We start from the raw sequence: 15,205 nt of genomic DNA, 5'->3' as shown, positions 1-15,205 counted from the left end.
GTAATACAGCTTAAATATTAGTTATTATCACGTTATCTACTTTCTATGCTAAACAAATGCATTTAAAATGTAATAATGACCAAAACAGAATACATATCTGAAATCAAGTTTTAAAAAAATCCATTGTGCTTTCCTCTTTTCTGCAAACAAGATAATTTATTTATTTATTTGTGTATTTATTTATTTTTATTACCCGTTCCCTTTTCTTCTTCATAATTGAAGTAATATCATCCCGAGAGTCAGCGTACCAACAAGTCGACTTTTTTTTTAACATTAATTTCAAGTTCTCAGTTCTCCCCAGGATATAAAACATATTTTATTCATATTTACTATACCGAACAAACTGTTTTTAAATCGAGACAAATCCAATTAATAATAATAAATATCTTAAAATTAAGGATTTTTAAAGTATTTTTTTTCCTTAGCAATCTTACATAATGATGGTATATCTAACTAAACCATATCCTAAAAAATCTTCTCCTGGGGTATAAAATGGATGGATGGATGGATGTTGAAAAAGTGACAAACATCAAGGAGTGTTTTAAGTCTTGTCTTAAAACCCACTTTTATTCTTTGGCTTTTAACACTACGTGAGTTGTGTGGTCCTCTGTCCTCTGTTGTCCTCTGTGGGGTTTTTTTTGTTTGTTTTTTTTAATAAATTTTGATTTCTATTTACTGTTTTAATTGGTTTTACCCTTTAAAATAGTGTTTAATCATATTTATTTTGATATTGGTTTTGGGAGGAGCTGGACGAAGTGGCTGGGGAGAGGAAAGTCTGGGCTTCCCTGCTTAGGCTGCTGCCCCCGCGACCCGACCTCGGATAGGCGGAAGAAGATGGATGGATGGATGGATTTATTTATTTTTTGTTTTTATTCAGTCATTGGTGGAGCTAAGGTTAATATTTGAATATTGTTTTTAGTATTTTTTTAAATATTTTTTTTAATATTGTTTTTAATGTTATTTTTAATATTGTTGTGCAGAACTTTGGAAACATTTTTGTTGTTTAAATGTGCTATACAAATAAAGTGGATTGGATTGGATTGGATCATGTCTGACAGGATATTGCACATTTTCAGGAGGAAGGAACCATGGACAAAAAAACTCAGGATTTTTTCATAAAAACCTGCCAAGGAGCAGTTTAGGTTTACAGAGTAAATAACTTTTCTTTGAGTTTGACTTACATCTTTGTGAAATAGGGTCAGGGTTTTCAAACTCAGACTTTTCTCTTAACCTTGCAGTCAAAAATTAGAGAATAACTTTTTTCACTGCTTATAGCGATTTAAAGCAGGCAATAAAATGATAACATTCGTTGTACAGTCGTACTGCTACAGCAGTATTTTAGTGGTACTTGGAATATATTTAGTGGTTAAAGGTTTTAAATACGCCCACGCGGTGTTTACTATTTATAGAATTCCACGCCGCAAGTGTTTATATTAACCTAATAACAGTTTTTTGTCTAGTTTTTGATTGGCTGTGTGGAAAAAGGGGCGGGGCTACAACCCGGAACCTCTTGAGTGGTTTGAGTGAAAGCTCCTCTTTGACACACATTTTCTTCTTTTCTCTTCTTTTTCCCCGGAGCAAATTCAACTTATTCGCCTAAAGTCTGCATGCTCGACTGTCCTGGAACCAGCCTGACATGTTTGGCCGCGGCTTGAAGAAGAGAGATGCAAAAAGCCCGGTAAGTACAAGTTTTCCTACAAAAAAAACAAAAAACACAAACAAACAAAAATTTTCATTATACAGATTTTTATTGTGTTTTACTCCTAAACGGGTAATTTGTTTGTGTCCCGTTGCTATGGCAATGGCGTCAAGTTACATCTGCCTTAATTGTTACTGCATGCCTAAATTGTTTGTAAATGTACTTCCTGAGAAAAGACCTCTATTAGTGTTTATTTACCTATCTGGCTTTCATGACATGTATTGATATAACATTAAAAATCCATCTATCCATCATCTTTTACCTTTAAAGTCGTGCAAAGAAGCACACACTGGAACAAATGTAGTAATTAAATTGCTTTTTTCACTCTAGTACAAACTCATTTTAGCTCACATGGAGGAAAATCTGTTCCCAAATGGTAAAATCATGGCATGATAACTTAAAAATAAAGACAACTCCAAGTTGTTTTTTTTCTTTGTTTTTACTTTGGCCAAAAATTAAACAGGCACATTATGAAGTAAGTAAGTAAGTATGTACATTTTATTTATAAAGCACTTTTCACAGATAAAATCACAAAGCACTGTACGAAACATAGGCAAAGTAAAACAACCATTCAATTTAAAACAGGGGCAACATCACAAAAAGGATACAAAGTGGATTAAAAATAGGGATGTCCGATAACGGCTTTTTGCCGATATCCGATATTCCGATATTGTCCAACTCTTTAATTACAGATACCGATATATACAGTCGTGGAATTAACACATTATTATGCCTAATTTGGACAACCAGGTATGGTGGATAAAGTCATTTTTAAAAATAATAATAAAATAAAATAAGATAAATAATTTAAAAACATTTTCTAGAATAAAAAAGAAAGTAAAACAATATAAAAACAGTTACATAGAAACTAGTAATTAATGAAAATGAGTACAATTAACTGTTAAAGGTTAGTACTATTAGTGTACCAGTAGCATGCACAATCATGTGTGCTTACGGACTGTATCCCTTGCAGACTGTATTGATATACATTGATATATAATGTAGGAACCAGAATATTAATAACAGAAAGAAACAACCCTTTTGTGTGAATGAGTGTAAATGGGGGAGGGAGGTTTTTTGGGTTGGTGTACTAATTGTAAGTGTATCTTGTGTTTTTATGTTGATTTAATTAAAAAAATAAAAACTGATACTGATAATAAAAAAAATGATACCGATAATTTCCGATATTACATTTTAAAGCATTTATCGGCCGATAATATCGGCCAAAATGACAGTTAAAAGGTGCATTAACTAAAAGCTTTACTAAAAAGAGACTGTGGAGGGGGGCGTGGCCTGCAGGCCTGCCGCGGAACGAGGTGTTGCCAGGACCGGCCTCGAAGACAGCGACAGGTGCGTAGATGGCCCAGGTGGGCCTTGTTATCTAATCACCTTGTCGCCTTTATTAGCAGCAGCTATAGCCTGGAATGCCGGGTCGCCACGGGTTTTAAAACGAGTTTTCGGGATCTTTAGAAGACCCTGGCCTGAAGACCGGAGGCTGCGCCCTGAAGAGTAGGGGCATAGCAAGTCAGTGATGTACTGAGGGGCCCCACCATGCAACGCACGGAATGTCAGGACTAACATTTTTAAACTCAATGCAATGAAAACGTACAAATCACAAATAATCTTCCGGACAAAACACTTCAAAGATTGTTGAAAATTCTGAGAAAATTGGTGCAGCTTCAAAAACACAATGAGCTTAGACTTGGTCTCAATGTACCTACAAAGCCAGGATTACACTTTAAGTCACAGTCTTTCTGGGATTGAACATAAAACACTACATGTAAAGTCGTACCATGAATTGATTAACGTGGACCCCGACTTAAACAAGTTGAAAAACTTATTCGGGTGTTACCATTTAGTGGTCAATTGTACGTAATATGTACTGTACTGTGCAATCTACTAATAAAAGTTTCAATCAATTCAATCAATCAAAGTATTGTAGGTATCAAATACCTCCTTTGTATCAATCCAGTGCTAACTCAACAAACCGTAAGAAACGGAGGTAAAAAATTATTCAAAAGGTTTAAGTTTTCTCGTTTTTGACAGAGACAATATGGGGGAGCAAGGGTGCCAAATAATGATGTGTTCGAAGCAGAAGACATAAAACGTCAGGTTTTAAGTTTCATTTGGGTCGAAGGGGAGGAGCCGCAGCCTTGCTTTACTTTGTACCTCTTACTAGTCCTAACATAATTGCTATTGTGACATCCAGTGGACACATTCAGAACAGCAGTTTCTTTCATTTAAACAAAAAAATTCAGCTCATTTTAAAACTTGGCAAACTCATCACGCGGGCAGGATAAAACCTGTTCAGTGTTTCCCATAAACTGCCAAGATACCCGTGGCGGTGGGGGCGTGGCTATGGGCGTGGTCACCATGACATCATCGAGTAATTTGCATAATTTACTACAATGATATGATTTTCTCTAAAAAGGCTCAAAAAATGTCTACTTACTAATTAATAATAACAGTTTTGTAAATGTCCATCCATCCATCCATCCATTTTACAATATAATTACAACACTTTATGTACATATTTATATACAGATTTGAACAATAAGTTATTCACTGAAATATATTTATTAATTGTGGTTCTTACAAAAAATATATCTTATAAAATATAAAAGCTAAAATGTCTCTTAAAGCTCTGCCCCTTTAATTAGTGCATACTAAATAATTTAACTTTAGCCTACTACTACAACTATATTATTTACCAGCGACATAAAGTGAAACAGAGGCAGAGGTGTCCTGCCAGTCAGTAACAAATAAACAGAAAACAGGAGTGGTCAAATACAAATAAGGCAACAAGAGAAGTATCCTACACTTCTCTTTTGTAAAGTAAATCTGAACAGCCTATATGGGCATCTACATCAACTATATGATTTGCCTGAGAAGCTGGACAGGACCAAAAAAAATAAAAAATTGTATTTGTGGCGGACGTAATTCTTTCGTGGCGGGCCGCCACAAATAAATGAATGTGTGGGAAACACTGCTGTTTGCGGGCCTGATCCGGCCCCCGGGCCGTAGGTTTGACACCCCTGCTCTAGTATATATATTTTTAGTGCTGTCCAATGATTATTTAAAAAAAATCAAATTAATCCCCCTTTTAAAATATGGATTAGTCAGGATTAATCGCAGTAAATTATTTTAATTTAAATTCACCTAAAAAACACCCCAATATTTTTGACACAAATTCATTTGATTGTCAGAATGTCATCCTCATGGCCGCGGCTGCTGATAAAGGCGACAGGTGATTAGATAATTAGCCCGAGCTGGGCAATCTACTCACCTGTCAGCTTGGCTTCGAAGCCGGGCCATACACACTCCATTCCCGCAGGAGGCGCGCCGACCACGCTCCCCTCCACAGTCATACACAAATATTTTTGAATGTTTTGCTTGAACATACAGTACAGGCCAAAACTGTGGACACACCTTCTCCTCATTCAATGTGTTTTCTTTATTTTCATGACTATTTACATTGTAGATTGTCACATCAAAACTATGACATGTGGAGTTATGTACTTAACAAAAAAAGCTGAAATAACTGAAAACATGTTTTATATTCTAGTTTCTTCAAAATAGCCACCCTTTGCTCTGATTACTGCTTTGCACACTCTTGGCATTCTCTGGATGAGCTTCAAGCACACCTGTGAGGTGAAAACCATTTCAGGTGACTACCTCTTTAAGCTCGTCGAGAGAATGCAAAGAGTGTGCAAAAAAAGTCATCAGAGCAAAAGGTTGGCTATTTTAAACAACTGACATTTTGGGTCAGCAACCTGTGCTAATTCCTGTCCCTATTTGTTTAAATTCAGTTTAACATCTGTCATCTTTTTCAAGCTGAAGCCAGACGCTGAAACGCAGAGAGGACTGACCGGCTGTGCCTGCAAAGACCAATGTCCTGGCTTCACCGCGCACAAATGGAGGTAAGCAGTTTTTCTTAATGAGCATTAAGGTGGATAGTGATGGCCTTTGGTATTTCATGATTGTGGGTAGGGATGTAACGGTAAACGGTATCATGATAAACCGCAATAAAATTCCAATACCGTTCAAATTTTTAATTACCAAAAACCATCATTTATTAATGTAGTTGAGGCAACACTGCTTACTTCCTGGAAACTGAGCTGAAATGTTTTGTCAACTCAACAAATTGAACGCAGGCTGTGGAGTGTCAACACGCTGAGTTGTCAGTCACAAAGATTGTGTATTCGATGTGAGAGGTATCACTTGTGTTTTTTTTTAAAGGCTTGATTGATTGAAACTTTTATTAGTAGATTGCACAGTACAGTACATATTCCGTACAATTGGCCACTAAATGGTAACACCCAAATAAGTTATTCAACTTGTTAATCAATTAATGTTCATTTTTGTTACCCAAACTGTTGTGCTGAACCATATGGTGTTGGAGAAAAACATTTGTTTATTTGACTTTACCTTCATTAGCCAAACTGCTTTGAGTTTTATATTGTAATCAAAAAGTAAACACCATATATTTTTTTTCTTAACACACAATTATTACTTTAAAAACCATTCATGTGACATAGCATTTTGTTAATGTTTTATGGTGTATAGTTAATTCCTATTTGACAAATTTCCGCTCAAACTCTTAATGGATTTGTCTCGATACAGCATGTACATGTACATACTGTACATACATTTAGTACATGCCAATGTACACAAGATGTACATAACTTTAAAAAAAATACTTCTATCAAAATGTAAAACTAGAGATAAATGAATCATGTAATAAAAAAAAAATCTGACACATTGATACTATTAATAAAGAAAAACATACATATTTGTCTTTAAATATATGGATAACGTTTATTTACGACAAAGCTACGAACAATGGGAGACTGGGCTTTCTGCTCCGCCGCTCCCAGTCTGTGGAACGCTCTCCCTGACCACCTGAGGGCACCACAGACTGTGGATGCTTTTAAAAAAGGCTTAAAAACCCTTCTTTTTAAAAAAGCCTTTTTTTTTTTTTTTAGATATATGTGTGGTAGTTCTAGCTATTAAGCTGTTCTAGTTTTTATTTTATTTTATTTTTTTATTATCTTTTTATTTTCTAATACACTGTCACACTTTGAGGTTGTTTGCTCAATGTAAAGTGCTTTTACAAATAAAATCCATTATTATTATTATTATTATTATTATTATTATTATTTATAGCCTGTTTATTAGACATTACAAACTACATGATGGCGTGTGGTTCACACCCCGACACTGTTTGACCTAACATAATGAATAATCGTGATTAATAATCTTGATTTTAATATTTGATCAAAATAATCTTGATTATTATTTTGGCCATAATCGTGCAGCCCTATGTATAACCCTGGATCTGATATACGAACACAATTTTTTATCTGCATGGCCAAAAAGGTCAGTTACATCTTATGGCCTTCAGGTGTCATCTTGCAGAATTCTTACATTTTTTTAATTTGTTTATGTCTTATGTCCATAGGATGCACAATGTTCACATTTATTTTCATTTATGTTATTTTGTTTTTTGCCATATTACTTTGTTTATAATGCTCATGTTTGTTGTGACTCATCCGTCGGTGTTGCCCCTTGTGGGGCGGCGGTAGTACTGCATACATGAGCAACCCGTTTTTAAATGGTTTCATCAAGCGTATTTGGGTGATGTTCGGCGGGTCAAGCCGCAAGTTGAATAGGGCTGCTGTAAAGTAAGGAATGTACTCACTTTTGTGAGAGACTGTTCAGCCATCGGTGAATGAAATAACAAGAGTTGTTAAAATGCCTGAGCAGTCTTTCTGTAAATACATTAAGTTCGTTACACCACTCAGAGGAAACCATTGTTCTACCAATAATAGCTGCAGAGAACATTAATGCAGGAGGGAACATTAGGAACGCATGCACTTACTTACACATTGTATACTGTTGAAAAACGTATTCTGCCACGAAGCACAGGTGGTATAGTTTAGTATGTGAACGTGTGACTAATGTGTCAAGTTCTGCTTTAGCGATGCGCAACGCAAAGCATTACATTAGCTGTAAAGTCGATGAGTATCAGCTGACTCCGGTAAGCTGCCAGGAACACTGACACTCACTTTTAGTGGTATGGGAACCGGGGGGTGTGCTGGGATCTCTTTCAAGTAGTTGAAGCACAGTTTGTCCAAACAACAAAACCCCAGAGTACAATATGTACAAATCCCAGTTTGGTGTTGGAGAGAAACAATGGACGGGTTGGGAAGCGGCGGCCAGCAGTTATAACGTCAACAGCATGGATCTGTCAGAAGAAAGTTTATTGCAAAAACTGTTTACTGTGCTAGGTTTGTTGAACAAATAACAGCTTGGGTTGTGCCAAAACTTATGAACATGGCAACCGCACGTTTGTCAAACGCACGATCATTTAGCCTGTGTTTCTAGTAAATAAACTATCCTTGGGACAACTGCCGGCGCAGGAATGCTGCCTTTTAATTGCTTGTCTTTGCCGGCTCACAATAAAATAAACGTTTTCCCCTCGAGCAAACAGGGATCAAATGTTGTCTGTGGACACAGACTTTAGGAGGCCGACTGTCGGTTTTACAGCTCCAACAAGTTTTTTTGTCCGAGACAAAAAAGAACCTTGCTGGCATCGCAAAGAATTTACTACCGAGATAATATAAAGTTGTTTTCGTGGTTGTTTTTTTTTTGCGAAGGTACAGCATTCATGGTGTGTTGTGGAATGTGGTGTACTTGGTGTGACCCTGCAGAGGTTAGATATAGTAGAGACAGAGTCTTTATATGTTCACATACTGTAGCTCATTGTGTTTGTGTATGTCGGGGGTGTCCAAACTTTTTCTACCGAGGGAGTGTATACTGAAAAATGGCGGAATGCGAGGGGCCGGTGTTGTATCTAATTTATCTTATGCATGATTAATTAATTTAATTTTCAGAACATGTCGTGGGCCTATAAACAAAACAGCTTAAGGTTGAAAATGGCTCCCAGCTCCACACTTTGGATTATGGCTACAACTATTTCAATAGTCAACGATTATTTTTTCGATTAGTGGACTAGTCCAACAATTATTGCTTATGATCTGCTGTACACGTATGAGTACCATTATAGTAAAATCTAGGGGTGATTCGTTTGTTTCGACTAATCGAGTGATCTGTCGATTCGTCTGTTCGGTTAATCGAGTAATCTGTCGATTCGTTTGTTCGATTAATCAAGTAATATGTCGATTTGTTTGTTTGTTTGATTAATCGAGTAATATGTTGATTCGTTTGTTCGATTAATCAAGTAAACTGTCGATTTGTTTGTTCGATTAATCGAGTAATCTGTCGATTCTTTTGTTCGATCAATTAAATAATCTGTATATTTGTTTGTTCGATTAATTGAGTGATGTATCTCTGTCGAATATATCTTATGTATAATGAATTAATTACATTTTCAGAACATGTCGTTGGCCTATAAACAAAACAGCTGAAGGTTGAAAATGGCTCCCAGCTTCACACTTTGGACTATGGCTACAATTATTTCAATAGTCAACTAGTCAACTATTATTTTTTCGATTAGTAGACTACTCAAACAATTATTGCTTATGATCTGCTGTACACGTTTGAGTCCGCGATTCGATTTTAACTCGTTTTTAGAACGCATTATAGTAAAATATAGGGATGATTCGTTTGTTTCGATTAATCGAGTGATCTGTCGATTCGTCTGTTCGGTTAATCGAGTAATCTGTCAATTCGTTTGTTCGATTAATCAAGTAATATATCGATTTGTATGTTCGATTAATCGAGTAATCTGTCGATTCATTTGTTCGATCAATCAAGTAATCTGTATATTTGTTTGTTCGATTAATTGAGTGATCTGTTTCTGTCGAATATACCTTATGTACAGTATAATGAATGAATTACATTTTCAGAACATGTCGTGGGCCAATAAACAACACAGCTGAAGGTTGAAAATTGTTCCCAGCTCCGCACTTTGGACTATGGCTACAACTATTTCAATAGTCAATTAGTCAACTATTATTTTTTCGACTAGTAGACTAGTCAAACAATTATTGCTTATGATCTGCTGTACACGTTTGAGTCCGCTATTCGATTTTAACTCCTTTTTAGAACCCATTATAGTAAAATCTAGGGATGATTAGTTTGTTTCGATTAATCGAGTGATCTGTCGCTCATATATATACAAAAACACTTCCTATCCTCTTAAAACACTTCATACTCTCAAATACTTCATTTCAACATAACATTTCATGTGGTACTCAAATCTCAATGTATTGTGTTTTTTTCATTCTTGTTACTTCCTGAAGAACATTCCTGGTAACTTGAGTGGATGAATGAGTACATGGGCCATTTCACATATTTACTCGCAATTTTATCTACAAGGTTTAACATCTGTTTTTCAGCCCATAACACGTAATACAAAAATGTTTCATAAATATGTAGAGATAAAGACTGATAACACCAAACGAGAATAGCAGACCTGTGCCAATGTCAAACAGTTATGGGTCATGAATCACTAGATCTGTTTGTGCCTCCTACTACTTTAAAGCAAACTGCAGTTTTTCCAATCAGCACTCTGGCAGTTGACAAAATTTGAGGCAATGAGTTTCCATCTAGTGCAGGAATCAGCAACCTGCGGCTCTAGAGCCGCATAGCGCCACCCTAGTGGCTCCCTGGACCTCTTTCAGAGGTAAAATATATTTTCTGTAGAAGAACAAACATGACACAAACCTTCCTAATTGTTGGAAATCCCACTGTTTATGTTGTACATGCTTCACTGATGAGAGTATTTGGCATGCACCGTTTTGTCCTACTAATTTCAGCGATCCTTGAACTCATCATAGTTTGTTTACATGTACAACTTTCTCCAATGCTGCCACAGAAATACATGTTTTATGACACTCCTTCTTTGTCTCATTTTGACGACCAAATGTCTTATGCTGTGCGTGAATGCACAAAGGTGAGCTTTGTTAATTTTATTGATTTGCTGGAGTGCTTATCAGGCATATTTGGTCAGTGCGTGACTTCAAGGTAATCAATGCTAGCATGCTATTTAGGCTAGCTGTATGTACATATTGCATTATTATGCCTCGTTTGTAGGTATATTTGAGCTCATTTAATTTCCTTTACTTATGTCCTCTGTGTATTTAATTTATATTTGCATGTCTCATGACACATTATCTGTATGTAATATTGGCTGCATTTCTGATAGTTGTTTGTGTTCCATGTTGTTCCAGACCACAGCCAACGTTACCTAGCTTGCAAAGATTGTAATAAATCCATTAGAAGAAGACAGCCTGCCGTTTCCTTAAACTTGGACACACACATCTATACCTTTGGCCATTTTGAGCCAGTAATTTCCAGGAGTTATCTCATACTGTGAGAGAAGCTTACATTTTACTAATGATTTCCAATGTTGCAAAATTGTGTAGAATAAAAATAAAAATACAAAATTTCTGTCAACGAAGATTTTATTCTCTTTCAACATTTTGGGTTGCCGACCCCTGATCTAATGGAAAACTGCAGTTGCTAGCAAACAAACATGTACAAACCACATATTCGGGTTAGTCTCAGGATTCACTAAAATATTCATCATCCATTGCACATTCAATAGATGACCATACACTCCAGGCAGGGTTTCTTGGTACTTCTACAACGCTGGGTTCCTCGCGGATGAAGGGGTGGTGGTGCTTCTCAGGCATGTGTTTTATGGTGAGTTGACCAAGTGTGTTACAGCATGTCCTGTTGCTGGTCAACACAGGGGTTCGTCTTGTGTTGCATTTTTAAAATCACCCGGGCCTACCCAAACATTCTGGACATTGTGCTTTTTTCTGAGTGCTATTGTACTCAATTGAGAGGTTCAGTTCTAACATTCCTGTGTTTCCAAAATATGAAGTCTGAAACAAATAACTCCTGTTTGCTAAAAAGACTGTTATTGCAGAGTGAAGTGGTTGGCATCTGCAATGTCTCATTCTGAAGGACAAGTGTTTTTATAGTTCAGTCTGTCTAGTGACCGGAGCCAGTTCATGATGGGAATCATGTCATGCACACTATTTAAACATGGTATCACAATACAGTGCCTATGATTAATGGTGTATGAACAACAAATGTAATAATAATAATAATAATACCTGGGATTTATATAGCGCTTTTCTAAGTACCCAAAGTCGCTTTACATGTTAAAAACCCATCATTCATTCACACCTGGTGGTGGTAAGCTACTTTCGTAGCCACAGCTGCCCTGGGGTAGACTGACGGAAGTAATGTATCACGATATCGGAGTAAAAACAAAGTATTGAATGTTTAAGGCTGTATTACTGCATCATAGTCTCAGTTTCACAGAATGTGATTATCTTCAAAGTGTTTATCTGTCTGTGTCCGTGTTTATCTTAATGATTACATTTCAATGATGGCGTAGTTTTCTTTTCTGTATGTCACACATGGAAACCGATTTGATCATATTAGCCGATTTGTTAAATAATTAAATAAATATACATTGTAGCCACTGCATTTCTTATACCTACAACAGTTTGTACGGACAGTTTTTTACTTTTGCTGTTTTGTTCTAATTTTCTTAACAGAAACAGCAAACATTTCAACACTGGCTTGAAAGTTCTTAATAATATCGCTATCTAAAACTGAAACCTGTGCAATGGTACAACATGTATGCTTGTTATATGTTTAATCTGAACGTGTTGTCTCTGCCAAATCAAAAATTGCGAACGAGAGCCTTGTTGTTGTTCTCTATAAAAAAACGGTTCTTCAGAAATGTGAGCAATTACTGCGCTGCTATTGTTTTCTATAGAAGTCATTCTATTTATTTGATCAATTGCTGAATCCAATGCTGAAGAAATATATAAAAACATTCTTTCAATAGGACCCAAAGGGTCAAGCAGTTAGTGCACACGTACAGTACATGTTCAAAGTGACTTATATATGAGAGTCTACATCTCAGTCAGACTTCAATCAATCAATCAATGTTTATTTGTATAGCCCGAAATCACGAGTGTCTCAAAGGGCTGCACAAGCCACAACGACATCCTCGGTTCAGATCCCACATCAGGGCAAGGAAAAACTCAACCCTATGGGACAATGAGAAACCTTGGAGAGGACCGCAGATGTGGGGACCCCCCCCTTAGGGCGACCGGTGCAATGGACGTCGAGTGGATCTAGCATAATATTGTGAGAGTCCAGTCCATAGTGGATCTAACATAATAGTGAGAGTCCAGTCCATAGTGAGGAGACCATCCCGAGCGGAGACAGGTCAGCAGCGCAAAGACGTCCCCAACCGATGCACAGGCGAGCGGTCCACCCCGGGTCCCGACTTTGGACAGCCAGCACTTCATCCGTGCCTCCCTCTCCCACGAGGGAGAGGGGGGCAGAGCAGAAAAGAAGCGGCAGATCAACTGGTCTAAAAGGGGGGTCTATTTAAAGGCTAGAGTATACAAATGAGTTTTAAGATGGGACTTAAATGCTTCTACTGAGGTATCATCTCTAACTGTTACCGAGAGGGCATTCCAGAGTACTGGAGCCCGAATAGAAAACGCTCTATAGCCCGCAGACTTTTTTTTGGGCTCTGGGAATCACTAATAAGCCGGAGTTCTTTGAACGCAGATTTCTTGCCGGGACATATGGTACAATACAATCAGCAAGATAGGCTGGAGCTAGACCGTGTAGTATTTTATACGTAAATAGTAAAACCTTAAAGTCACATCTTAAGTGCACAGGAAGCCAGTGCAGGTGAGCCAGTATAGACGTAATATGATCAAACTTTCTTGTTCTTGTCAAAAGTCTAGCAGCCGCATTTTGTACCAACTGTAATCTTTCAATGCTAGAAATAGGGAGACCCGAAAATAATACGTTACAGTAATCGAGACGAGACGTAACGAACGCATGAATAATAATGAATAATGACTTCTTTTATTTCAAATCCACTTTAGTGGTGTACATTGACAAAATCCTAAAAACACTTGTGGACACTCGTGTAACTTACTAAGCTTGCTTGACTGCTTGAGGCGGGTCGCAAACAGGATGAGTTTTTTTCCTGAACAGCTCACTCTGAATTATGAATGCTTGCCCTTAGCTTGATTGAGTTGCTTTGAGCTAATGAGACTCATTACCAGGTTTATTACCACGAGTCTTGTGCGGATCTGCTATGCGATAGGGCCGGATCGCATGGCGCTTTTCTCCCTTGTCAGTGCTCGGTTGTTTTTAGACCTGTGCCTAAAAGCTTACACTTGACCTGTTGGCCGTAGTTTGGTGAGTTCAGAGATGAAGACCGCCGACGACTGGCTGTACAAAGGAGATTTAAAGCCATCGGATATTGCCATTTGCAGATCCTTCATTTCCTGAAAATTCATTTACAAGTGCAGTGTCTGTACTAGATGTGACTGGCACTGGACAAAGCCGACCCTGCTATGCAACATGGCCTTAGCTGAAAAGTAAATTGCCAAAAGAAGCATATAGATGGCTGCAGTAGCACAGAGAGGTTTGAGGTTGAGCTTTAACCCAGGCCTGAATGGCTTCCTGACGTCTGTCCCCTCGGTAACCCAGTGTGATCTACATAACACAGCCAGGCCTGCTATTCATTGTGTTAACAAGCTGGCCCGGCAAATAAACCTGTCAGGGCGCCAAAGCATATGAATGGGCTTTAGCTATCTGGGCGCAGAAAAAGAAGAATCCCTCGGAGGAGGTGGGGGGACAGTGGGTGAGAAGAGACACCAGAAGCCACTGGTGGTCGGCGCCACACAATAGATACTAAGCAGATTTATTGCTAAAGCTGTGTGTGTATTGGCAAGGACGTGCTAAGCCTTCTCGCTGGATAGTTTCTTTCTGGAATAGGACAAAAACACTCCCAGGGCTTGTCCGTGTGGATGGTAGTGAAAAAAGTTACTGTATGTAAAAACCTGCACTGCAACAATGTAATTTCCCCATTGTGGGATGAATAAAAGTCTATCCTGTCCTATCCTTCGGTGATTAATAAAGTACTTTTGATTCTGATTCTGATTCTGATGCTAGACGTTTTGTGTATTAAGCAAGATATTGACAATTGCAATTTGATTGACGATGTCAGTTAAAACAGACTGGGGGCTATGCAGCCTTGTATCATACCTTGACCTTTTGGGCTGCAGACAATGTTGACCTGAATCTCTCTTATTGTATCACCGCCTGCTGCCCAGCTCATTGATGTCTGTTATTTTCTCTCGTGCCCCTCCAACATGTCATTCTCTGTGTTATATGACTGCACATTACTGAGACAGAAAGACAGAAGAACACTTAAATGAGGTTGTACTCTGCAGTGTTGTCAGGGAAACAAGGTTGGTTTTTGCTCCTCGGGGTTAGTCAACTGGAGTCTGAATTCCAATAACTCATACCATCAGAATTCATGACGGAGAAACGTGCACGGAGGATTTCTTCGTCATTTATGTGTCTGTGTCAGATAGGTTCATGTTTTTGTCAGAAACGTACTGTTTACGGCTGCGGGGCTAGCGCTGAGTGCCGGGACAGACGAGCTTCACAGTGTCTTGGCTGAATCGGACGCCTCGG

The 15,205-nt window shown here is 37.8% G+C and overlaps 1 protein-coding gene across 2 annotated transcripts in view; it reads left to right on the top strand.

The window, feature by feature from the left end:
- Positions 1–1,514: 1,514 nt before the first annotated feature.
- Positions 1,515–15,205, top strand: part of prickle2b (prickle homolog 2b) — a 379,465-nt gene continuing 365,774 nt past the window's right edge. The window contains exons 1-2 of one of the 2 annotated variants that reach the window (XM_062044562.1): positions 1,515–1,678; positions 5,534–5,619. In XM_062044562.1, the coding sequence (XP_061900546.1) occupies positions 1,637–1,678; positions 5,534–5,619 (128 nt within the window). In that variant the 5' untranslated portion in view covers positions 1,515–1,636. Of the gene's footprint in view, positions 1,679–5,533; positions 5,620–15,205 lie in introns of those variants that run through there. The other variant, XM_062044578.1, reaches the window with a different exon arrangement.

Source organism: Entelurus aequoreus, linkage group LG01 (genome assembly GCF_033978785.1).
Source record: "Entelurus aequoreus isolate RoL-2023_Sb linkage group LG01, RoL_Eaeq_v1.1, whole genome shotgun sequence".
Classification (NCBI taxonomy): Eukaryota; Metazoa; Chordata; class Actinopteri; order Syngnathiformes; family Syngnathidae; genus Entelurus; species Entelurus aequoreus.
This window is presented reverse-complemented; position numbering and strand designations above follow the sequence as displayed.